Source organism: Euprymna scolopes, chromosome 10, assembly GCF_053919585.1.
Source record: "Euprymna scolopes isolate OS-2025 chromosome 10, ASM5391958v1, whole genome shotgun sequence".
Classification (NCBI taxonomy): domain Eukaryota; kingdom Metazoa; phylum Mollusca; class Cephalopoda; order Sepiida; family Sepiolidae; genus Euprymna; species Euprymna scolopes.
This window is the reverse complement of record NC_136491.1, coordinates 31,009,326-31,035,793: the sequence shown is the minus strand read 5'-3', so window position 1 is coordinate 31,035,793 and position 26,468 is coordinate 31,009,326. Positions and strand designations below refer to the sequence as shown.

Genomic DNA, 26,468 nt, shown 5'->3' with positions numbered 1-26,468 from the left:
TAGAGCACTTTTTATACAGCATTTGTTTTTAGAGCACTTTTTATACAGCACATTTATTTTTAAAGCACTTTCTTATTGAGCATTTATTTTTATAGCGAATTTATTTGCATCGTATTTTTTATACAGCATTTATTTTTAGAGCACTTTTCATACAGCATTTATTTTTAGAGTACTTTGTCTGTAGAGCATTAATTTCTGTTGTGCTTTTTATATAGCGGATTTATTTTTATAAAGCATTTCTATCATACTTTTATAAAGCACATTTCTTTTTAAAGCGCTTTTTTTATGAGTGAGTGCAATGAATAACGTTGTTCAGTAACAAGTGACAGTCTTCTAGTGTTTGAAGGTTCAATCCTTACTATAGGTGAATAAAATAAAAATTAACACTTCTATTAGATTTGGTGCCAAAATAATGTAATTTTTATATATATCGTTGAATGTCAAAAAACGACATTATTTTTGCACCAACCTGATACTTGGCCCAATCTGATGGAACGAGGTGTTGGGGAGTGACCAACCAGATCTGGGAGCTGTTTTCTGTGATTTCCGGCCATGTTTGAATTCACAATGCCAAGGTCATGTGATAGGGCATAATTATCGTACATTTTTTTCATTTCATCAAATGTCTCCTATAGCGTGCATCCTTTCAAATATGAAAACTCAGATGACTGTACAATGCTCAACAGGCTCTATTTCACATCTGACTTCATTCACACACATGTAAATCAGAAACACAATTAGTTCAGAGTTGTAATTTGCCATATAACCCCTAGAGATATAAATCATTACGCATGAAATATTTCAACTAAATTAGACAACTCGAAGTAGGTCAGAGGCATTACTTATTGAATGCGACCTCATGTTTATAAATAAAACCATTTTAATGCTTAACTTGTTTCCTTAAAAATAACATTTTTGATGAAAAATAAACTTTTTAGGGTGGTCAAATACTTGTTGTTGGTAGTGTATACCACATCTGTCTTTCCTAAATATTCTTGAATATTATCTATATATTACTATGTTATGGCAATTTTATGTGTGTATATATTTTATCACCCCAAGTTAACTTTTTATTTTTAAAAGATGGGATTGCCAAATCAGTGAAGATGCAGTGGAAACAAGTGAACGAGGTATAGAAAAAAAAAAAAATGACTAAGTTCAGCATTTGCCCCTCCCCAAATTTAGCAGCCCCAAAAGTCCCCAGGGGATATCAAATCCTGGTGAAAATGACCAAACGGTGCAGTTTTAGGCCTTAACATATGTAAATTTGAGTTCTGCACCATGCAAAAAAAGAAATGACTAAGTCCATCATTTATCCCCCTTCCCATTTAGCCCCAAAAGTCCCCAAGGCCTTAACATATTTAAATTTAAGTTCAGCACCATGCAAAACTGTTAAATAGACATACACAGAAAATTTTGGACAAATATGGTAAAATAGTCCCAAAAATGGAGTGTTTTTATTAGCCCTAAGAGAGCCCCTAGGGCACACCCAAGATTTATCACTAAATATAGACAAACAAAATTATATAGAAATCAGTTAGTTACAACTTTTAAGAAAGTTTTATAAAAATCCAAGACATCATTTTTTTAAAAAAAAAAGCACAAAAGTGACAATTTTAGCCATTTTAACCCAAAAGGCACCCCTAGGGGGCAACCAGAGTTTTCCCGGGAAATCCATTCTGTTACTTTTTTTACTCATATCATGTTCAATGTTTGTGCAAAATTTTTAAAAATTCCAAGACGTAGTTATTGAGAAAAGTGCAGACAGACGAACGGACATTTACAGGTCCACCTTTTGTTGGAGGACCAAAAATATATTTATTGCAATATAAGGCCACCATTCGCCCATGTATGGAGTATTGTTGTCATATTTGGGCTGGAGCATTTGCTACTAGTCTCTCGCTCCTAGACAAGGTGGTCCTGGATATGACCTAAAACTATATCCGATGGTGAGGCCCCACCTTGCGGGCTTGGGGAGTGTGGAGCCACCCTTTAATTGCCATTGCTCCCAGATCCACTCTGACCCGGAGTGGTAGTACCTGTTAGGGTCCCAACTATGGGTTAAATAGAATCTGATTTAAAAAAAATATATACTCCATTAAAAATCGTTTCTCAAAATAACTAGATTCGACATTAAATAACCTGAAAAAGGTTGATATGCCGTAAAACCAAAATAACCAACCAACTAGACAAGGTTGAAAAGAGAGTCGTAAACCTGATAGGTCCTGAATTGTCATCTAAGCTTCAGCCCCTGTCCCATCAACGAAATGTAGCATCCCTCTGCCTGTTCTACAAGTACTTTAACGGTGAATGCTCCGACGAACTGCAAGCACTTGTACCCCCTCGACGTAAATACCCCCGACAAACCCGACAAGCAGCAAAATCCCACCCTACACAGTAGAGATCTCTAGATATAAGAGAGCTTACTACTCCAGTAGTTTCTTCCCCAGAAACGCTAGACTTTGGAATTCCCTTCCGGGTTCCTGCTTCCCTAACTGTACTGACATGCAGAAGTTCCAGTATAATGTGAACCGATATCTTGCTGTCTAACTCTCCACGTAGTACCCCTGCAGCTTATGTCCCTAATAGTAGCCCCCTACATCAAAATGGCAATGTGCCTTGTTTGGGATGAAAATGTAATAAAAAAAAAATTCATTTGAGATGTGTCATGCACAATAAACTCTAGTTATCTTCTATATAAATAAAATGAACTCATTTTTTCCCGTCTGATTTTGACATTAATAGGATTAAAAATCAAGATATTTCATGCAAATATAATATGCACAAACGGCAGAACAATATCTGAGGTGTGTTATAGGCTTATTATTTCTCAAATTCCTCGATAATCTTAGATTTCTATACTTTTTCTGCTGAGAAGTCACGGCCAAAATCGGTTAAGATCAATGGAAGTGGTAAAATATTTTCTCTCTAATAAATTCCTCCTCCCCCTGCCACCACTTAACACCGTTTGGGGATCGTTCACAAGAAACAGTTGAGAAGAGAACACCAGTTTGGCTTCGTAGTTCTTTCATGTGAAGTTATTTAAAATCACTAAACAAAGCTGCAGTGCTCTGTGGCGTAGTGGTTAGCGTGCTGGACAATTCACATTATATTTTCACGTTCGCGCCGACCTACCGTAGTCGTTTTTTTTTTTTTTTTTTTTTTTTTTCCTAAACAACTGGAATGGACTTTTCTTGGTGGCCGAACTGTTAACGTTGCAGATGTTTTTTTTTTGTTTTTTTTTCACACTTTATTTTCCTACTTTTACTCATGACTCCAGGTTTGATTCTTCCTACTTACCTACCATAACATTTTTTAAAACTCCCCCCCCCCGTCCCGGAAACAAACATCGGGCAACGCCGGGTACCCCCGCTAGTTATAATTAAAGTTTGAAAACATCTTTTTTTAAAAATTTTATGTTCAAAATCATAATTTGCTCTCATGATTTTTTTTTTTTACTTTCAAAAAAGCAAAACTTTGTAATTATGAATCATTTTTTTCAACTTATTTTTTGTATATCTCAGATAAGTTGTATAACAACTATACCATGAGTATCATGTTTTATGACAGTAAATGCTCCGTCTCACTTAATTGCAGCAGAATTACAAATCTATATATCTATAAAAGTGAACGTATCTGTGTGTGTGTGTGTGTGTGTGTGTACGTACATTTCCCTACGCAATAATTCTTTCAATTTTCAGTCTACAGACTCAAAATTTGATATATAGTGTACTGAGATTTGGGAAAATCTTTGATCGGTTTTCAGCCAGAAATTTGGCTGTTAAGGGGTCAAAGTTCAACGATTTGACCTTTGAGAACTCTACCAAACTCCTCTGCCAATTGTGGGTCTAAACATTTGAAATTTTAGATATAGGTTCCTTGGACATGGATCTAACTAAATAACTTGATTTGAGCCCAAAACAATAAATTTTAAGGGGTCATAATAGGGGTCAAAGTTAAAAAAAATTGACCGGGTTTTTTTTTTTTTTGCTTAGCATACACCTTCAAACACCCGGGAAACGCCGGGCTAAAATGCTAGTCTTTTATAAAAAAATTTATTTTATCTTAAAATAAAATATGCATAAAATATTTCAATCATAGTCATTTATTTTCCTAAATTTGCATATGAATTACAAAATATCAGCTATTTCCCCATAAACCTCTGGCCTTGATGAAGGGGAGACTAAAACTTGCTGCTATGATTTCAAATGATCTGAAATAACAGCAAGGGAGACTTGATTCCAAATATTTCTCATATGTTATATCTCCCCTCTTTTGGTTTTCATGCATAAATAAATTTCACAGTGTATAATAATTATTTGATACTGGAGATATTCATAATTCCAAAAGAGGAGGTCCTGGATATGACCTTAAACTATATCCGATGGTGAGGCCCCAGCTTGTGGGGAGTGTGGAGCCACCCTTTAATTGCCATTGCTCCCAGGTCCACTCTGACCCGGAGTGGTAGTACCTGTTAGGGTTCCAACTATGGGTTAAATAGAAACTGACTTGAAAAAAACATATTCTACTAAAAAAACTTTTCTTCCAAATCACTGGATTTGGCATTAAATAACCTGAAAAGGGTTGATATGCCATAAAACAAAACAACCAATCAACCAACCAAAAGAGGAGAGATATAACATATGAGAAATATTTGGAATCAAGTCTCCCCTTGCTGTTATTTTGGATCATTTGAAACCATAGAAGCAAGTTTTAGTCTCCCCTTAACCAAGGCCAGATGTTTTGTGGAGATATATATATATATATATATATATATATATATATATAGCAATTTAGCTACACAGAATATTACGCATTTCATCCATGCTAGGATTCATCAGGCTGATGAATCCTAGCGTGGATTAAACGCGGAATATTCTGTGTAGCTTAATTGCCATATATATTTTATAACTTACTATCTAGCTCTACCTATGTATTGAGCACTGTTGAAGTAAATACTTAAAGTTTACGCATAAATTTATACTTTCGTATATTAATTTATATGATTAAATTAAGTAATCATATATATATATATATATATATGATATCTCTTTTATAAAGTTGTGCTTTTGTTTGCGTTTATCAAGTAACATTTTCTCTCTAAAAACAGTTTTTATTAAAAATGTGTATTTGTATTCGTCGGACTACTGTTCTCATCTTGAGTATCATTTTCAGAACGTTCCGGTCAATGTAGCCTCCAGCCTTCTTCAAGTGCATCTTGTCGAACTCTGGAATTTGGACAGATTTTCGAACAGAACCCTTTATTTACTTAATGGGGGTAGCATGCTCTTGTTCCATCAGCCATGACTGGATAGAGAACCTAAGTAATTCGCAATTGTATTTTTTAGCTGTCCACACTGAGAATTGAACCTTCAACCTTCAGGAGAATATCACTTTTACAATTGATTTTTTTCAAGTACTATAACCTGGTCCTGTGGTGCAGTGGTTAGAGTACTTGAAAAAATCAATTGTAAAAGTGACCTTCTTCTGGAGGTTGAAGGTTCAATCCTCAGTGTGGACGATGAATCTAAATAGTACAAATAACCTATCCTCTTTCAAAAATTCAGAAATGTTTATTAAAAATGTTTCTCTAAAATCACCCCCTCCAAACTGGAACCTTAAAAAGACCTCCTCCTATTAAAAGACTTGTCTGTGCTAACTTTTTTTTCTTCTGTTTTTCTAACATTTATGGACGGTTGTCTAAGCTTCACATATTTAATATATATTTTATATGCTATAGCTCCGTCCCAATTGATGCTGCTGTTTTTGGTATGATTAGACTGGGTTGGTGTTCAGGAGAGAAAGAGAAATTATTCTGGATTACTTAGTCGATCCATAAAGTATAAAAGTCTGATTTTTATAATCAAATTGTTCTTGGAGTATTAATAGACTGGGATGGTGTCCAGGAGAGATGGAGAAAAATATAGATTATTATGACCCACCATAACTATAAATGGTAATAACCTAGATAGTTTACTTTTTCTGAAAGAATAAATACACTATTTAAAACTTAGGAAGTAGAAATTTCCTTGTAATTACATTTTTCCCCTCCTGAAGAAAAATCTATTTCCGAAAAATGGAAACATTTTACACTATGGTTTTGATAGTGAAACTGACTAATAGTTATTTTTACTGGATATGTGAACTTCACCAAGAGGAGTATGCCATATTTAGAAGGACATTAATCTCGGTATATGAGTGGGGTTGGCTGAATTTCCTGCATAATCGTGTTAGAATGCTTAGGCGGAAATGACTAACTGATGGGCTTTTACAACTGGATGTTGTAACATTTCAAAGAACTTCCCATCTGGGTGATACAATTTTGTAAGGTAACTGCTTTCTTAAATAATAAAATTGTGACCATTTAAACCACCATTTCCAACATCTCAAAGTGGTTGTCAGACTTCCATAAACGGTGACTATATATTTTTTTATGAGAAAAATATGCTTATTCAATTATATCCCACTCTTTATTTATACAAATCCTTTTATTTATCAAGCTCAATGTATGTTAAATATAACTACAGAGCATATCTAATAAATTTTCCTAATGTCTGTCTGTGTGTGTATGTGTGTGTGACGCAGTTTATCTCAGCCTACAGGCAACCCACCCAGGCAAGTAAGGTACCGAAATGAAGCTTATGACCCAGCAGATGTTTTAGTGATATTTATATCCATGTTTGGTGTATGGAAATGCAAAAAAAAAAAAAATAATAATAATAAAAAAAAACAACGATTTACTAAACAACGTTTTATTTACTGGATATTTTTCCGATACAAGGACTCAAGTTTGCCCAGCTGACAGAAAGTTTATATTCCAAATTCCAAAATGTTGTTCATTTTACCATTTATTGATCTCAGAAATTTGAAGACTAGAAAGGAACTCTCAAAAGACCTGCATCAGTGGGCAAAGCTCAGAGAAAGGCCTAGATTTATTTTGCAAAAATTCGGATCAAAACAGAAGGATAATCTGATTCAAAGATTTTGAGATGGCCTGCATTAAGGTAGAAGATTGAAACCAATTAATATCAATAAGAATGGAACAAATGTTAGCTAGTCAAACATGATAAATATAGATTTTCATAAGGAAGTTGTAGCAAGAGAATCAAAATGTTTCTGAATTTTTGAGATAAGGGTTGATGATTCAGTTATCTATTGCGGACTATTATTCTCATCTTGTAGTGGTTATTTCACAACATTTCAGCCAACTCTTCCTCTGGCCTTCGTCAAGTTGATCAAAATGTGAATCAACAAGTAAAAAGATGAGGATAATAGTCCACAATAAATAAATAATACTCATCTCAATAAGCATTCCAATTAATTAAATGATATATACCATTCGGTACGAATCCGATAATGGAAGATCAGATTATTAATAAACGTGGATTTATAAGACCAAATAAACAACCTGGATCACCCTTTGGAGCCCGTAGCGCAGTGGATAGAGATGTTGAATCTCTTTGGTTCCAGGTGAGCATCGTTTGAAGCTAGTGGTTTCAATCCTACCCAAAGTCGGCCAGAGACTTTGTTGGCCAAAATATCGTGAAACGACAACAACTATGGAAGGCAGTAATTGCGGAGAATGCAGTTAGGAGATTCAGCATTCCTATCCCATCACGGTGACCACCTGACGAAGAGCAAAGGAATAATTGGCCGAAATGCCGTGAAACAAAAACTAAACAGATAAGGATAATAGTCGGCAATAAATAAATAAATAAATAAAACTCATCTCAATAATGGATGCCAATTAATTAAAAAATAAAGGTTGATAACTTGTATTGCTTGGATTACTGTTCTCATAAAGACTCATGCCATAATAACGGACAAAGTAAAAATTCATTTCTAAGTCACATTCTTTTAGCAGTTTAACGTTCAATCCTCAGTCGTGACTGTTGGCACAAGAGCAAATTATCCCCATGGATAAATTAAAGGGTTTCATTCAAAATTGTATATCGAGTTTGACAAGATGTACGTTAAGAAGGTCAGAGGAGATTACACTGACGAAAACGTTGTGAGAATAACATCCAAGATGAGAAGAGTTGTTTGAATAATCAAAACAATACGAATTTAAAATACTGTGTACTTATAGCAAGTTCTTTTTTCTTCCTTTTTTTTCTTCCTTTTTCTTTTTCCTTTTTCTTTTCTTCATTTTCTTTCTCTTCCCCTTTTTCTTCCCCTTTTTCTTCCTCTTTTCCTCCCTGTTCTTTTTTCCCCTGTTCTTTTTCCCCCTGTTCTTTTTTCTCCCTTTTCTTTTTTTTCCCTTTTCTTTTTTTTCCCTTTTCTTTTTTTTCCCTTTTCTTTTTTTCCCTGTTCTTTTTTCCCCTTTTCTTTTTTCCTCCCTTTTCTTTTTCCTCCCTTTTTTCCTCCTTTTTTCCTGCATTTTCTTTTTCTTCCCCTTTTTTTTCTTCCCCTTTTTTTCTTCCCCTTTTCTTTTTCTTCCCCTTTTCTTTTTCCTTCCTTTTCTTTTTGTTTCCTTTTCTTTTTCTTCATTTTCTTTTTCCTCCCTTTTCTTTTTCTTCCCCTTTTATTTTTACTCCCTTTTTTGTTCCCTTTTCTTTTTTCCCCCTTTTTCCTCCCCTTTTCTTCATCTTTTTCTTCTTCCTCCTTTTTCCCCTTCTTCTTCTTGTTTTTACTATTATTTCTATTACTATTAATTTTTGCTATTATTACATTTTCTATTTTTATTATTCATTTGGAGTTCGCATACAAGTTCTTTCTCGCTAAAAGAAACCAGGACGTCTAATCCTCAGTCCAGGCAATACTAAGTATACAATTTTCGCTTGCTTAAGACTTCTATCCAGTCATGGCTGACAGAATGAGAACATGCTAAACCCATGGATTAATTAAAGGATTGTTTGAAATTCTGTGCAGATTTCCAAGTTCAATAAAATACACCATGAAGAAGGTTGTAGGCTACATCAGCCGAAACATAAGAATTACGCTCGAGATGAAAATGGTAGTTTGAACAAGTCAGACGATACAAAGAATCAAGAATGTCATGTAATTTTTTTGCAACAGAATTTATTTCAAACTACAATTGTAAGTGAATTACATTTTCTGTCATTTTACATCCGCTTTACATGCTGAGATCGCTTTTAGAAATTGACTTTCAAACTGTGAAAAAGAAATAAAGTTGGTACATGATCCAGTTTCTAAAATATGTCACGGCTATCAAAATGAACCTTGGCCAGTGAAAATTAAGGACATGGAGAGAAATGAAAGATTCTATGAAATAATGTGCAAAGAAAGACTTTGATCTAATGGCATACATACAGCCTTTGTTCAGTCTTAAAAGACAATGGATGCCCCCTGTAACAGTGGCTGCACATGTAATTGTAAAGTAAGAACTCCGCAATTCTCAATGACATCTCTCCTGGGTCGGCACTGCCTTATTCCAGTGGCAAGGAGAAATTCAGGGTAACCTAAAATAATGCTGAGATGAACAGAACACATACAGCACCCAAAAGATCACCCATTTTAGTACTGACCAGGCTGAATGTTGCTTAACTTGATATTAAAAAAAGATTAAATTTGGATAGTGTAAGGAGATGCGTACAGAACAGCAGACTTTGTTGGTTTGGTCACATGGATTTTAATATGATGACGATAGATTTGTTATAATACACCCAAGACTGAGCTTGATTCTCTTCTCAGTGAGTTTATTGACTTGGAGTCATAACAAATTTTGAATATTTCAACACCGTACCTCCTCACCCAAGCAACGCTACTGGAGCAATACGTACACTTTCTGTTATTTGGATTACTGTTCTTATCAACGTTTCAACCCACGTAACCTCTGATTTTCTTCAGATGCGTAGGTAAAACTTGCAGAGAATGCTCTGTTTTAAAATTGTTTTAAAAATGGAACGGAAATTAAAATTTTTTTCCGTTTTAATCTTTTTTAAAAAAAACAAATTGCGCATGTGTCCAACGTCTAACTCACTGTTCACATGTTAACTTTTATAGATTTTTGGGTATGCTGACAAGGTTGGGGGTGTTTATTCGGAAAGCCCTTCTTAACAAGGGGAGGTTGGAGGTGTCTATTCCGGAAGTCGTTCTTAACATGCCGATTATGAAAGCATAACAACCGCTGCTCAAAAAAATTGGAAGGAAACATGTAAACACTAATTTTTACAGAAGAAATAAACAAAACAAAAAATAAACCAAGAAACAACGACCTACCGTAACAAGTTTTTTTTTTTTGTAATATAATAAGCTTTTTACTGTCATTTTTTTTTTTTGTCCAACGAAAAAGTTCAAAGCAAAACCGATTAGCTAAGTTTTTTGTTTTTTTTTTAAAGTGTTTGTGTAACAATTAAAGAAACATTTTTTTTCTTTTCAAAAAAAAAATTAATAAATGATGTTTTTTTTTTTTTTTTTTTTTTTTTGGTAATAATGGTTCTTAACGCAGAGAGGTTGGGGAGGAGTGTCTATTCCAAAAGCCGTTGTTAACATGGGCAGGTTGGGCAAGAGTGTCTATTCCGAAAGCCGTTGTTAACATGGGCAGGTTGGGCAAGAGTGTCTATTCCGAAAGCCGTTCTTAACATGAGGAGGTTGGGGTATCTATTTAGAAAGCTAATTTAAAAAAATGATTAAAACAGAACCGAATTTAAATTTCCATTCCATTTTTAAAACAACCATAAAACAGAGCATTCTCTGCAAGTTTTACTGATGCGTCTTGTCAAACTTGTGAATCTGTACAAAATTTCAAAACCCATGGAGGTAGCTTGTTCTCATTCCATCAGTCATGAAGTTGTAAGTAATTTGCACCTGAAGAAGGTTGGAGGTCACATCAGACAAAATCTTGAGAGTAATACCCAAGATTAGAATGGTAATCTGAATAATCCAAAATAATGAAAGTTTAACAAAATTTAAATTTGAAGCCAGATAAATATGCAATATACAGCATAATCACGTTTGACATACCGGTTCCCGTCAAATCACCGAAGTTAAGCAATGATGAGCCTGACTAGTACCAGATGGGTGACCATTTGGAAGATGACCAATCTCCAGAATTTTTTGATACAGGGCAGACTGATGAAGTTTTTCCAGGGTGCTGGGAAGCATTTCTCCCTAAGGTAATCTTTAAATAGCTTTGTAAGCATGGGAGCTAGTTCCGGTTGAAGCTGGAATATCCTTTAGCGTGAAGCTTTTGACATACATTTCGATGTCTGTCCCTAGATGAATCTACCAGTCAGTATTTATGACCTAACCAGCCAATCATAATCCATAGATTGGAGCTCAGTCGAACACTTGCCATAAAAATAATAGAGCAGAGGCAGGCTTGCAAAATCTCTTCTGTGGTCTTCAACTTTTTTATTTAAAAAAAAAAATAGGAGGCTTTACTTTTCGAACAACCCTTGTTATTAGAGAAACGTATTATTTCTAGATTAAGTAAAATAATCAGATGACAACTATTGATGCCTTTTAGCAATCTAGCGGATGACACTCTTATTATTTCATACTAACCTGTATCAAATGTGCTGCAGGTGTATTCACTTGGTTAAGGAAGTGCTATATGGATAATTTTGAATAACAAATTCTTTTGTTATTTTCATGGCAAGTGCTCGACTGAGCTCCAATCTATAGCCCCCCCCCAAAAAAACTTTCACAAAAAAGCACTCGACTAGCTACAACCATTATATATGATATTCCCCACTCTCTATATGTGCCTAAATCTAAACCTAGATTCCAAGAACAAACCTTTTGTTAATGTCCCATCCTAGTTACCCTGCCCAAGGGCAGACTGATGATCTCCCCTTGTATTGGAGGAGGGCCGCCAGGGGGTGGAAGAGAGACGGACAGTTCATTACTTCTCTTCAAGACAAGTCGCACGCGTCGGTACTCTGAATAAACATCTTCCATTTGCCACATCATTGTCTGGACATTATTTATTTCACTTTAACACCTTTGTTCCCAGAACTGCCCACTTTTTGGAACACTGTTCTGCTGGCCTGCTTCCCGGTTGAATATGACACATTATTCTTCAACAGTGAACTACTACACCGCCATCATACATTCATTAACCATTATCCTCATGGCCTTCGGGCCTTGATATGTGTTAACTTCCAAGTAAAAAAAAAAAAAAAAATTATAAAATAAACACAGAATTATGTATATTCATTGTTGAAAGAATGGGGAAGAGTTTTGGGTGAGTCTATAGAGAACAATTCACATAACGAAGATGACAGTTGAAGCTACTATGTGAAAATCATTTTTAATTTTCTCTAAACAAATCCTTCTGTTTTTCTTATAAAAAATTTCTTTAAGCCGCACAGAATTAAGATGAATTCATTATAAACCTTTCACTATTTGCACATGTATATTTGTTTTTCAGGATGCTGATGATAATATTAAACGCTCTAGAGAAATCTTGAAACCAAAAGGCAGAGAATTAAAAGAAATGTTGAGAGCATTAAATGTAAGTTCAATTATTTTTTTTAAAGTTTCCAAGTAAAATATGTTGCGACAGTTCCCTCCCTTGGCAGACCGAACACTTTTTAAAACTTACTATATTCGTCAATAAAATATAAAGATTATTTCTCTTACATTTAAATATGAATATTATTGTAAATGAAGGGCTATAATCGTGGATTGGAGTTATCCAACTTCAGGGTTCAAATCTTTTGACAGACGGTACAGTTTTATAGAAGTTAAATTGAGCACGAAACATATATGCCAGTAAATAATAACTACTTATATATATATATATATATATATATATATATATATATATATATATATATATATATATATATATATATAATTTCATGTATCCGCATGCAATTTTGTAAGGAGATATATTTTATGTTTGGAAAAAGAAAAATATAGGGAATTTTTTTTTGTCTACATTTCCTTTTCTCAATTCGATTTTAGTCAATGGACTCGAGTAATGTCAGTTCATGAAAGTTGTGATTGGTGATTGCGCAACTCCTGCTTCACTATTTTTAATCTGCATATTTTGTGTAGTCTGTAAGTGTTGCAATATTTTTGACTTAGAATGGGGTAGTTATTTAATTGCCGCCCACATCGGCAATATTTGGCACAAGGCCTGGAAAGTGGGAACCCCGCAGGCTCCCCTAAAGGAGGGGCACTCCTGCAATTTTAAAAATTGCCCAAGTAACCCCGTCGGCATTCCCCGGTCGGGGCGCCTCAAGCAGCAAGCAATAAACTTGCCCCACCGGAAAGCCTGATGGCAAGGCCTGGGAGGGTGGACCTCCTAGGTATTACTCAGGCGGTGTACCTCAGTCCAACAGGTGCTGGGCCGGTTCCCGGCCCCTCACCTGTTGGGCTGAGTGTTAAGTGACGAATCCTTGACGTGTACTACCCTTTTTCCCTGCAGCCAAAGCCACTAGGAGACCTTCCCCATCAGATGAAGTAATGGGGTATGGTCCTTCACAGTTGGGAGATTCTATTTATAAATTTATGCTGCTAGAAAATCAAATTAATTCATGTTCTGCAATCAACCAATCAGAAGCCAGAATTGCTCCATAAAAATTTAACCATATTTTTTTCTGTCAACACGAGAAGGATCTTTTGTTCTTTGGCTGCAAAATTATAAAGTTCGGAACCTGTACAGAACAGCTGCCCACTGAGAACTCGTCATCTCCAGGACTCATATAGAATAACTAACCATTGGAAACTCTTCTGAAACTAAACATGGCTTACAACTTAAGAGTAAATGTAATGAGTAGTAGACAACTCTAATAGTTTATTCCAGAACCATTATAAATTTAAACAGTTTCTGGGTCCTGAGTGTGACCTTAAAAGAAATCCAATGTGAGGTTCCATTTAGAGGCTCTAGGGAATGTGGAGTTGTCCCTTAGTTATCACTACTCCCAGGTTTACTTAGGTCTGTACTTGATAACCCATCTGATGACACCAGATCAGGCTGTCTGGAGATACTGGCTTCCTGACAGAAAATGCATTAATCATTTACGTTATTGTTTTTTTTTTATCCATTTCCTTTGCAAAACTTTATCGTGTTCTGCAAAGACAAAACAAAACAAGTTTTCTTCTACAAAACAACCAAACCAAACACCATGAATAAATATTTGAGGATGTAAAAAAAAAGCTTGAAGCATAAAAACTTTTTCCAGAATTATTGCGATTCAGCATTAAATAACCCCAAAAAGGTTTGATATGCAACAAAACAAAAGAACCAAACCAAACACAAGGAATAAATATTTGTAGGAAGATAAAGAACTTGAAGCATAAAAACATTTTCCGAAATTACTAGATTCAACATTAAATAACTCGAAAAATAATTGATAGTTTTTTTCTTAGAACTGCAAGCCTGGTGAACTCTGTTTCAGTTTTCGGTTTTCCAACTGAAGACAAACAAATGGTTTTGTTTTCAAGTCCAATGTGAACAAATTCTTGATGAGACGTCCCCTTAAGTAATCCAATTTACCAAATTTCCACTATTAACGATGACTATGACATGTTCCCTTTGACCACTGTACACTTATTAACCCTTATCCTCAAGTGACTTCTAGGCCTTGATAAGTGGTGACTCCTTTGTAAAAAAAAAAAAAAAAATGCTCTAAAACAAAAACAACCAACCATGTTCTCAATTCAGTCGTATTTCTTCATTACTTAAGATATGATGTTTACATTTAAATATTCTCTGGTAATCTCTAACAATTGTGCTCCCAAAACAAAGATTATGGAAATAGATATATTTGAGAACATGGAGAGAAATGAGAGAGAAATTCTATAGAAAGGGAACAGATCCCAGTAATTAGATAAACAAAGTAAATAAGTTTGAAAATAATATTTATTAAAGGAAAAGGCTAGAATTGAACCCAGTATTCGAAAGTTAAAAGTGAACCCATAATGCAATCTCAGGAATTTAGTGAATTGACCATTGTGTTTAGAAATAACTAAATAACGATACAACTAGTAGGTCAATGTAAATTAAAGAATGTCTTTGTATTACAAAAACGTATGGGACATATGATATGCAAATCCACGTGAGGAGAGCACATGTTTGAGCACGTTTCTGATGTCACAAAGAAAGATAGCTTTTCAATATATTCAGTTAAGAGGGTTCGCGAGAGTCAGATCAGAGAGAGCAGTAGAGACAGATTAGTCGGGGTCAAGTCGTGAAGAAGAGGAGTTAGCTAAGCCCCTTTCAGAAGTGAAAGAAAGGGAAGAAAGACAACGTAGAAATCAGCGAGGCATTCGAATCCCTGATCACCTCATCCGGATGAAATAAAGATCATCATATTTATAAGTCTTCGTTTGTCAGCTTTAAACCTGAAAAGGTAATGTGATTTTGTCTATTGTTTTTGTAAACAAACTTTGTATGAAACACTCTTCTTCCATAATGTTAACTGAATCCACCTTCATCAGTAATGAATTCGCATTTATTATGTGTTATAAATATGAACTGTGTGTAATCATCATAATTGTCTCATCGTCGTCAATGAGAATATTGGAAAAAAAATATATATTGTATGTATTCGTTATTGAATAAAGCTTTCATGCAAAAAAAAAATCACTTAATTTGATCAAATATTTTTTCTTTTTTTTATAGAGAAAAATCAAATTTTAATGAAATCGATCATGTTGCAGCCATCTTGCTTATTTTGCGAACGAGGAGGGAGTGCCTTTAAGTGAAAAATTGATTAACAAAGGTCAAAATGAAAAAAGGGATTAAAAAATTCTATAAAATCAGTGAAAAAAACCCTAAAATGTTTATCTATTTTTTCTGGCCATGTTTCAAAATAATCTCGTCAAATTTTGACAAATTTTAAGTGGTGATTGGAGTTATCTCCCCTGGCACCTCTCCTACTTATCTGCGAAATAAACAAGATAGCCGCAACGTGATCAATCTCATTAAAATTTGATTTTCCTCTGTAAAAAAAAAAAAAAAATCACTTGATCAAATTAAGTGATTTTTTGGGGGATGAAAACTTTATTCCATAACGAGTATGTACAATATAATTTTTTTCCATATTTTCATTTTTTAATGCCTTGATTAAACTGTAGAAGTACCATCCTTTTAAACATGTTTTATTTACTTTTTAATACTCATATTTTTCTCTTTTTTCTGTCATTTTCATTTTAGAAAGAATTAAATGAACTGGAGAATAACCTTATACCCCGCTGTTTACGCTTACCTAATATATTACATAAAGATACAGTAAGTATAAATTGACATCCATTTTTTATTTATAACATTGCTGAAGATGTTCAAGTTTAACCAGATTGTATAAAATGGTCTTCAGAAAGTATCAAAGGTTTATATTAATTGAATTACAGTGATATCTTGTTGGTCAGTAATCGAACGAAATTACAGAGTTGGGACTGCCGGCCTCGCTTCGAATGTAAACAAGCAGCGGCGTTCCTCAATGGAACGTTGTAATTCATACTGGTCGTGATATTTTTGAAGTGTAGTGGGATGACCCAACTACACTCCAACGATGTCGCCACACGAGTCTGAATTTTGCGACGAGAGTTATATTTAGAACAGCGTCATCGTAACCCCTTCGACAGTCTAGACGGTGTTTGTGTTATTTTTAGCATGTCAACATAGCACCGGAACCACGCAATTCGATTAATCGACTCCTTTTTTTGCGAGGGGGGGGGGGTGACAAAGGACCTTGAGGTGTCTAAAAAGTAAAAAAAGGGGGTCAGTAAACTTCAATCCGACGAACGAAGTAGGCCGACAATAAATGTTGTTCAAATAATTAGTTTAGTGCCATGTAAAGACTTTAGGAACAAAGAAGAAATAAAAAGAAAGAAAAAAAAGACTTAAAAGCAGTAAAGCGAGTGAAAAATGGAAAACTGCAAATGACAATCGAATTTAAAAAGGAACTGATAGAGAAATTTGAAAGAGTAATATATGTGTTAGTACTTGGAATATGAAATGACAGTGCAATTAAATGTAGAAAATCCTCAAAGTTTACAGATAAAAAAGAACTTTTAAACTCTGGAACCAATTAATTCTATTTTGGTTAATTTAAAGGGGAAATATCGTTTCGATTTATATTAATTTATTTATTACGGACTATTATTCTCATCTTTCTAAGACGTTTCAGCCAACTATTTCCTCTGGCCTTCATCAGGTGATAATCGCGACGGATAGGAACTCTGAATCTCCTGAATGCATTCACTGCAATTACTGCCTTCGTGGTTGTTGTCGTCTCACTACGTTTTGGCCAAGTAAGCCTCTGGCCGGCTTTGGGTTGGATTGAAACCGCTATCTTCAGACAGTTCTCACCCAGAACCGTAGAGATTCAACATCTCTATCAACGGCGCCATGGGCCCCGAAATAGTCTGCAATAAATAAATTAATATAAATAATACTCATCTCAATAATGAATTCCAATTAAAATAATATATATCGTTTCGATTGTCGAACATTTTGGTTGTTCGAACAAATATCTGGAATAAATTATGGTCGAGTACCAAGGTACCACTGTAATATGCTTTCACTTTTAAAAAAAAATTTTCTCATCATTTTGTTTTAGATGGGGATGGGGCATCCTACTGGATGCCAGACATTGCAACATTCCAATTGAGAGATTGTTTTAAGATTCAAACTTTCCCTTTAAGTACATTTGTATTTTTTGAAAGTATGGAAACTTAAATATCATTGAAAAAAAAAAAAAACGTTAAAAAAAACACACACACACATTTTGTCCTTAAGTTTACTGGATATTTCTAAATGATACCTTTCAAAGTTTGCCAGCTAACAATTGAAGTGAATGTAACGTTTTTATGAGGTTATTTGTTTCAAGTTTAGTAACCAATATTGAAACTGAAGAGATCTTCAAACTTGCAATTGTCAATTGACTGAATTATTCTGAGTGATATTCCATTTCTCTAGCTATCATCTAAGGCAATGTCATATTATGGTTTCAAGTGAGGGCCACATCATGTCACCTCACATCTTCAAAGTCGACTTGAAAGTCAACACCAAAGTGTACCTGGATGTGCTGAAGAATGTGATGATCCCCTGGTGCAATCAGGTGGCGCTGGTAGACTCTGGGTGTGGCAGCAGAATTCTCAAAAGCGATGGGAGCCTTCTATCATGTTTGAAAGTGACACAATGTTCAACGAGCGAGATCGGAGATGCACCACTGTACTCTCTATCGATCCAAGTTATGACAACATGACCATTGCCAGCACCCTCAAAATGCAAATCCGGATGGTTCAATGCTTGAGGGCACAACTCTCGGCCATGGTTATCAGCTTTGGTATGGTTTCAAGTGAGGAACACATCATGCCACCTCACATCTTCGAAGCTGACTTGAAAGTCAACACCAAAGTATATCTGGATGGGCAAAAGAGTGTGGTGATCCCCTGGTGCAATCAAGTGGCTGCTGGCAGACCCTGGGTGTGGATTCAGAAGGAGTGCTGCAACTTTGTACCCTTCTCTCACTGCCCCCCTCCTCCCTCGATCTGAACATGCTAGACTACTTCGTTTGATCATATGTCAAGAACATAACCTCCCACAACACCAAAACCATACTGATCGCTGCCATCTGCCAAGTATTTGCCAAGCTCCCATTGGCACTTGTGAAAAAGGCATGCTCCGAGTTCCGGACCCGTATCAAGGGTCCTGGATATGACCTTAAACTATATCCAATGGTGAGGCCCCAGCTTGCGGGCTTTGGGGAGTGTGGAGCCACCCTTTAATTGCCATTGCTCCCAGGTCCACTCTGACTCGGATTGGTAGTACCTGTTAGGGTCCCAATATATGGGTTAAATAGAAACCAACTTGAAAAAAACAAATATATTCTATTAAAAATTTTTTCTTCAAAATCACTGAATTCAGCATTAAATAACCTGAAAAGGGCTGATATGCTGTAAAACAAAAACGGACCCATATCAATTGAGGCTGAAGACGGCTACATTGAATATATGTCAGCTCTACTACATAATCAAGTTATCTGAGTTGATTTTTTTCAATAAAAGTTGTAAAATAAAGCTATAATATTGTATTCTTTAGGACAACAAATTTATTGTTCCACGCTGTAACAATAAATAACATAAGCATTAATAGTAATAACAGTAGCAATACCTCCCCCCCCAATAAAGTAATCATACTGATAACAGTAGTAGTAATAGTAGTTATGTAGTGTAAACTCTGTTTTTCTGAAGTCCATTCTTTGTGTGGTATTAACTTAAAACAAAAAGAATATTGCTAATAAAAGTAAACAATTAAAGTAGTAACAGCAAAAGTATAATCCCTAATACAAATGAAAACCATAACAATAGTATTAATATGAATAATACTAGTTAGACAATGTAAGCTCTGTGTTTGTATGGAGGACAGGAAGTAACAAAAAAAAAATGTAGTTTAACGGTGAGTCAGATGAGGAAAACCTATTAAGCAAAAAAAAAAAAAAAAAAAAAAAAAAATGTATATTTATGCTGTTCTCAGCATCCATATGAAATACAGAATGAAAAATGTGTAATTTAATTTGCTATTGGAAGAAGAAATAAGAGTATAGTTGGAAAAAGAAAAGCGTTCCTGGTTCCCTCTCTCTACACATGTAAACCTAACCCTACCCCCCCTCCCTACGCATGTAAACGAAAATTGTGAAATAGATATTTTACAGATAAATTATTTATGTTAAAATAGTTCCCAAAAATGTTAACTTGGTGAAAAAGAATGTTAGAACATAAACAAAATACGTGACGAAGGTGGATCATCCCAAATGCACCTAACATTGATGATTTTTGTTTTTCTACTTTCTTTCACAAAACTTAAAACAAAACCCATCTTTTCCCTCTTTTCCTTCTTTCCATTTCTCCTTTCTCTTTCTATCTCCCCCACTTCCTGACTGGTTTTCTAACTTAAAATGTACCAAGCATTAATACTGTTACCCTTTTCCCATTACAAAACTCATGTTCTGCAGGGCAGGGAACAAAAACGATAAAACCCACTATAAAACAACTAAACCAAACACTACAAACTAGTGATTGAAGATACAAAAAGCTTGAAGAATAGAAACCTTCTATAAAATAACTTGATGCAACATGAATACTGTTTTCAAAATAATTGGATTCAGCATTAAATAACCTGAAAAATGTTGATATGCCATAAAACAACCAAACCAAACTCTACAAATGAATATTTGAAGATATAAAGAACTTGAATCATAAAAACTGTTTCCAAAATAACTGGATTCGGTATTAAATAACTCTAAAAGGGTTGATATGCCGTAAAACAAAACACCTAAACCAAACAAGCCAATTAGACTAAGAAATAATAACAAATTGTAAATTAATGAGATGTCAATCAATATGCAGATTCAACACAAGATGGTGGAGCAAGATAAAAGCATAAATGAGATTTAGAAACAACAGTTACTACATTTGGATTAAAATTATTGATTAGTGTAGTACAATCAAATATGACAACCATACATTTTTACTTATGAATTAAGTGTACACTTTGTAAATGTTTGAATATCAAACCTGAATTAATTAAGTTCCTCAGCTCATACAATTACGACCTTGGAGAAGGCATTTGGCGACAATAGTAGCAAGATGGCCAAGACATCGATTAGAAAATGTTAGGAGGCATTACTTTTGGAATGCCCCTCATATATACATAACTTGAGTTTATATATATATATATGTGTGTATATACTAGCAAAAGTACCCATTGTTGACTGGGTTCAAAAACAGCCTACAGAAAAGGCACTTTGTATTATTTATTTGTGTAGATAGTAAAATCAGCGCAAATATTACAAACACTTATGAGTAAAGTGCACAGTTTGTAAATGTTTGAAAGCCAAACCTGAATTAATAGTTAAGTTCCTCAGCTCGTACAATTACCTCCTGTTGAACTTAGAGAAGTCATTCGGCACTAACAGTGGCGTTATGCCCAAGGCATTGATCAGAATAGCCAGAGCTTAAAAAACCATACTTTTATTATTTTTTATCTTTTTTTTAATGTGTGTGGCAAAAGGAAGTCAGTTGCGCCACTAAGCATTTGCAATAGTTATAAGAATTATGCAACCAATCGAGGGCAACAACTTGTCATATGGTTATTATTAAACTGGAAGTTGCTAGTGGATTGTCTGTGTGTACGAGCTTTTGCTGATACCAGAATTTTGCAAATCTGTTTCCAACATGTGTCATGTTATTGTGATAAACCAACCCAATTTTATGACTGGAGAATGGAAGAATTCCAGGTGAATTCACTGAACCAATTCTATTTAATAGCTTGATTTAAAAAGAAAACTAGTTTAGTGGAAAGCGGTGACCAAAAATGTGTTCAATGATTTGATAATGGCTAAAATAATTGCTCTTTTCCTCTTTCAACATCATAACTAATATAGCAGTCAACAGACCGAATAAAGTGGGTTACAAAAATGGGCTAACTTGGTGCTTGTATAGGTGACCGAATCTATATATTAATGATAGCGTGTGTGTTATTTTCTGTTTCACACTTACATCCGGGTCATTTAATTGTTATGTACTTCCATTTCTTGTAATAAATAATTTTAACAAGAATTCTTCATAAGTTTTGGTTTTGGTTTCGATTATAGCTAATGGCACTCCAATAATCTATTTTTTTTTAAAAGAATTTTATCAAGAATTTTTCATAAGTCTTGATTTCGGTTTCAGCTGATGGCACCTTAGTAATTTATTTTTTTATAAATAACTTTATCAAGAATTCTTAAGTTTTGGTTTCGGTTATAGTTGGAGGAACTAAAGTTATATATATATATATATATATATATATATATATATTCATAAGTTTGGGATTCGGTTTTGATTCAAGCTGATGAACCCAAGTCATATGGATATATTTTTTATTTTTGAAATCACAACTTTATAACATATAAGAATCGATAAAACATTAACTCTATAATAATATATACGAAATCTGCAAGAATTCAAATATCATATTTAAACATACTTTACCACCAGAATGTGCCGGTCGTTCGTGCTAGCTTAGATAAATACTTTTACAGTTTTAACAAAAAAGTTACAATAATATCAGAGCGTCTCCATTGACACTGAACATCTACAGAATGCCAACATCAATATATTACATACGAGTCCACTGTGGAATCTCCACAGGTCCCGCTAGTACAAATTATTAATCTAGTTGTCTATTGCAGACTGTATATTAGTATGAGGATAGTACTGATGACATTTGAAATACAAAAGAGGAAATGCTTCTGTATTGTTAGAAATGAATAGTTTTTGTGGACGGTCTATATAATTTTTTTTTGCTGGCATATTATTGTTGTTAAATACATTTGTATTTTTCCTCAATGAATGAATGAAAAAAAGCTTTATATATATATATATATATATATATATATATATATATATATATATACTAGTATTTCAGCCCGGCGTTGTTTGTTTGGATGTGTATGTTGAGCAAAAAAAAAAGTGCTAGTAGGAATGCAGGCTCGAACCCGTACCGCGGAGGAAAATAACGTAAAAAAAAAAAACCTGACGTCTTTGCGGTTACAACCACCGCCAAACCTGAAGTGACTTATGTTTACATTAAGGCTAGACAATCGAAAGGAGAGGATATCTTTCAAAAATATCGGCGAAAAAAGCGACCCCCCTCCCCTGTAGAAAAGTGTCTAGTTGAAGGTGAAGATGTTGATGTTTTTAGCTAATTTTTCGATATTTGTCGTATGAAAGGTCGAACTTCAGAACGATACTGATCTTGGTAAAATCCGTCGCCTCTGTCGAAAGTTTTAGGCAGATATGCAAACATAGATACATACATTTATATATTGGTAACTAAAAATTTTCGACCCAAACCGATGAAAAAGCTTGTCCTATCTCTGAATAGCCTTTATGTAAAATTTCAAATATTTAGATCAGAAATTATCTGAGTAATTAGGTAGAAACCGCAGAGGTCAAATTTTTAAAAACTTTGATCCCCTATTATGACCACTTAAAATTTATTGTTTTGGGCTCAAATCAAGTTATTAAGTTAGATCCATGTCCAAGGAACCTATATCTAAAATTTCAAGTGTTTAGACCCAAAATTGTCGGAGGAGTTTGGTAGAGTTCTCAAAGGTCAAATCGTTGAACTTTGACCCCTTAACACCCAAATTTTTGGCCGAAAACGGATCACAAAGATTTTCCTAAATCTCAGTATTCTGTATATCAAATTTCGAGTTTGGAGACTTAAAATTGACAAAGTTATTGTGTAGGGAAATGTACACAGACACACAGACAGACACACAGACATGTTCACTTTTATATATATATATATATATATAATCCAGTTATAGATAGCTGAGATAAATAGATTGACTGAAGAGAGCTTAATATTGGGATCTAAAGCTTTTCCTTAATATCAGGTTTGAAACTGATGGTACCGATGGCTTATCTTATCTAAATTTATGAAAATAAAAACATGTTATATAATCCCACAGTGAATATTTTACAAAGGTAAAGCAACCAATGAAGTTTTAATAAGGTTAATACAAAAGTGCTCAATACTGAAATAGACCAAGATATACTTTTTATTTGTTTTACATAAGCATTAATATGTCGCTACACATTCATGAGCATGTTTCGGTCAGCCAGTTACAAGTAACAAGACATCTTCAGGCAATATTGCTTAGACAAATGTTTAGTCGATTACAGACTAAATTTTTGTATAAGCAATATTACCTTATCAGAGGGTGTCTATCTGATGCGCAACAGATACTGCACCTAAACTGCGCAAGCAAGTTTGGAGCCAAGGGGGAAAGTCCTGTGGCGATGGATTGAGACTACCCTAACACTGAGAGATAAAGCACTGAGGCCCCAACTAGTCATCGTCAAGAGAGACGGACTGCATGATGATGATAATTACCTTAAGAATAGTTATTGTTTATATACTCTGTTCCGCTTGCCTGTTTCCCTCCCGACTTCAACCTGGATGTCTTCAAGTTCAATACAAACAAATTCCTGATGAACCGCCCCCTTAAGTAATGACACTTTATCAATTCTCCAATACTATTACTACACTATCCCATTGATTACTATACACACAATAACTCTTATCCCCAAGTGGCCATTGGGCCTTGATAAGTGGTGAACTCCATGTAAAAAAAAAAAAATATATATATATATGTATATGTGTGTGTGTGTGTGTGTGTATATATATATATATATATATATATATATATATATGAGCACACATGAAGGGATTAAATGATAGTTAATATTTACAGAAGTTGTTCAGAAACATTAAATACAATAAATTATTTCCTTATTCTATGGAGCTTCAAAAGTTTGACCTTTTTTCTTCAGAGGAAAATAACTGGCCAAATATAGACTTGCTATATAATTACTAGTTAGCATAAATTAAAAAAAAATTTTAATTTTCGAAAATTTAAATGGTCAACGTATATTAAAAATGATGTTCGTGAATCCAAATAATGACAAAATCCAATCTATTAGTTGATAATAAAATACAGGTAAAAATCCGTAACATTGAAATTATCCAAATATATCAGAGTTGAAAAATTCTTAGAAAGTCAAATTAAATTATACATAGAAGCATCTTATCACAAAGCTGTCATTTTCATCGACAAGTCAACACTGCCTTAAAAATGCATAGCTGGCAAAATTTAGAGCTCAGTGTATAGAATCTTGATTTTTTTTTTTTCCAGTATAGACCATTTCATGGAAAAAGTATTTTTAGACTTAAGGTTTTTAATTAAGGCAGTTAGAGATATCCTTATCTTATTGTCATACTTTAAAAAAGACACACACACACACACACACACACACACACACACACACACACACACACATTCTGAACTTCTGTGCAGTTTTAAATAAATAAATATTAAGCTCTTATATTGAAATATTTTCTTTGTAATCAAGCACTTTGATGGAATTCTTTCCTCAAAAACAGTGAACAAATATATCTATATATATAAAAATGTAAATGTTGGTTCGTTCTAAACGAATAAAACCATATTTCTACGTTACCAATTTATTTGAAATTTTCAGACAACCCATTTTTAGAGTCGAGGTATGTTTTTATGTTATTAAAATAAATTTACCTCGCGAATTATTAAAATTAAAATATTAAATAAAATAAATATATTTTTTTAACCGTTACTGCGAATCTGTTCTGTTGATAAAACTGAACTTCCGGTTCGATTCATTTCACAGCCACGAATTGACGAAAGATTTCATTTTCTGTTTAGTAAGTAAAAAAAAAAACAAAAAACAAAAAAAAACATAATTCATTTGTTTATCTTCCAAATTTTTAATTTACACATTTTTTCTTTATTATATGAGGCCAATAAAAAAAAATTTGTCGCTTGCTGTTTCAGTTTTTTTTTGTTTTTCGATATAAGATTGGTTGGAATAAAAAAAAAAAAAACATGATTTAAAAAATAGCGCGGATAACTCTCTGCATTAGCACCGAAAAATGTTACTAAACATTTATTAATAATTTCTCACTTTTACAAACATTTGATTTTAAATTTCTTTTTAAATGATGACTTTTATCGACATTTTTTTTTTAAATACCCCCCCCCCCCCCTTCAAAAGTGATGTTTATTCCGGAAGCTGTTCTTAAGATTTGGCGGTTGGGGGGGGGGGTCCAAGGTGGACCTAATCTAAAAAAAAAAAAAAAAAGTATTTTATGCGCACATAAGCAACTATTTTTTTATTAACTTTTTTTTTTTTTACTTTTTTATTTAAAAATTAGTACATTTCAATTGTAGCATCTACCCCGGAACTAATTTTGACAGTGACATTGAACATTCACCGTTTCCGGAGAGCTCCAAAAAAAAAGACAAAAAAAGCCGTGGCGCCAAATTCGAAGAGTCTCTCGCCCTCTTTTTGCTCGCACCCTGTCCCGTTTCCAATGGTGAAACCACACAAAAAAGAAAAGACATTCTTCTGATCTATTCACGCCGCTCCTTACCCGAACGAATTTTCTAAAGAAAATTAATTTATCGTTTCATCCCAACTTATCGCCAAAAACATTTGACCAGTCGGGAACGATTTCTTCTTCTTTATTTTCGGACTAAAAATAACACGAGTGTGAAACACCAGGGCAAATAAATTCACACCTATTATAACAAGCTAAGTCTGATTATTTGTTTTTAATTCATTTTTCTAAATATTTATTTTCTTATTAATGTTTTTTGAAAAATTAATTTTAAGTGAGCTGTTTGTTGTTTTGCCCAGCGAGCACCTCGCTTCACAATGAATACAATAATAAATCATTTATCAGTTAAATTTTGCAAATAGCCCCCCCCCCTCCAAAAGTGGTGTTTATTCCGGAAGCTGTTCTTAAGATGAGGAGGTTGTGGGGGGGGTGATTCTAAGGTGGACCTAATCTAAAAAAAAAGAAGTTTTTTATGCGCACATAAGCAACTATTTTTTATTAACTTTTTTTTTTTTTTTTACTTTTTCATTTAAAAATTAGTAAATTTCAATGAATAGAATAATAAATCATTTATCATTAATATGTGTTTTTGGTTTTGTGTTGAATGAAACTTTTT

The 26,468-nt window shown here is 34.0% G+C and overlaps 1 protein-coding gene across 8 annotated transcripts in view; it reads left to right on the top strand.

The window, feature by feature from the left end:
• Window positions 1-26,468, top strand: part of LOC145285901 (serine--tRNA synthetase-like protein Slimp) — a 378,960-nt gene that overhangs the window by 118,332 nt on the left and 234,160 nt on the right. For all 8 annotated transcript variants that reach the window (XM_080134374.1, XM_080134369.1, XM_080134372.1 and 5 more), the window contains 2 exons: window positions 12,338-12,421; window positions 16,076-16,150. In XM_080134374.1, the coding sequence (XP_079990500.1) occupies window positions 12,338-12,421; window positions 16,076-16,150 (159 nt within the window). The remainder of the gene's footprint in view (window positions 1-12,337; window positions 12,422-16,075; window positions 16,151-26,468) is intronic.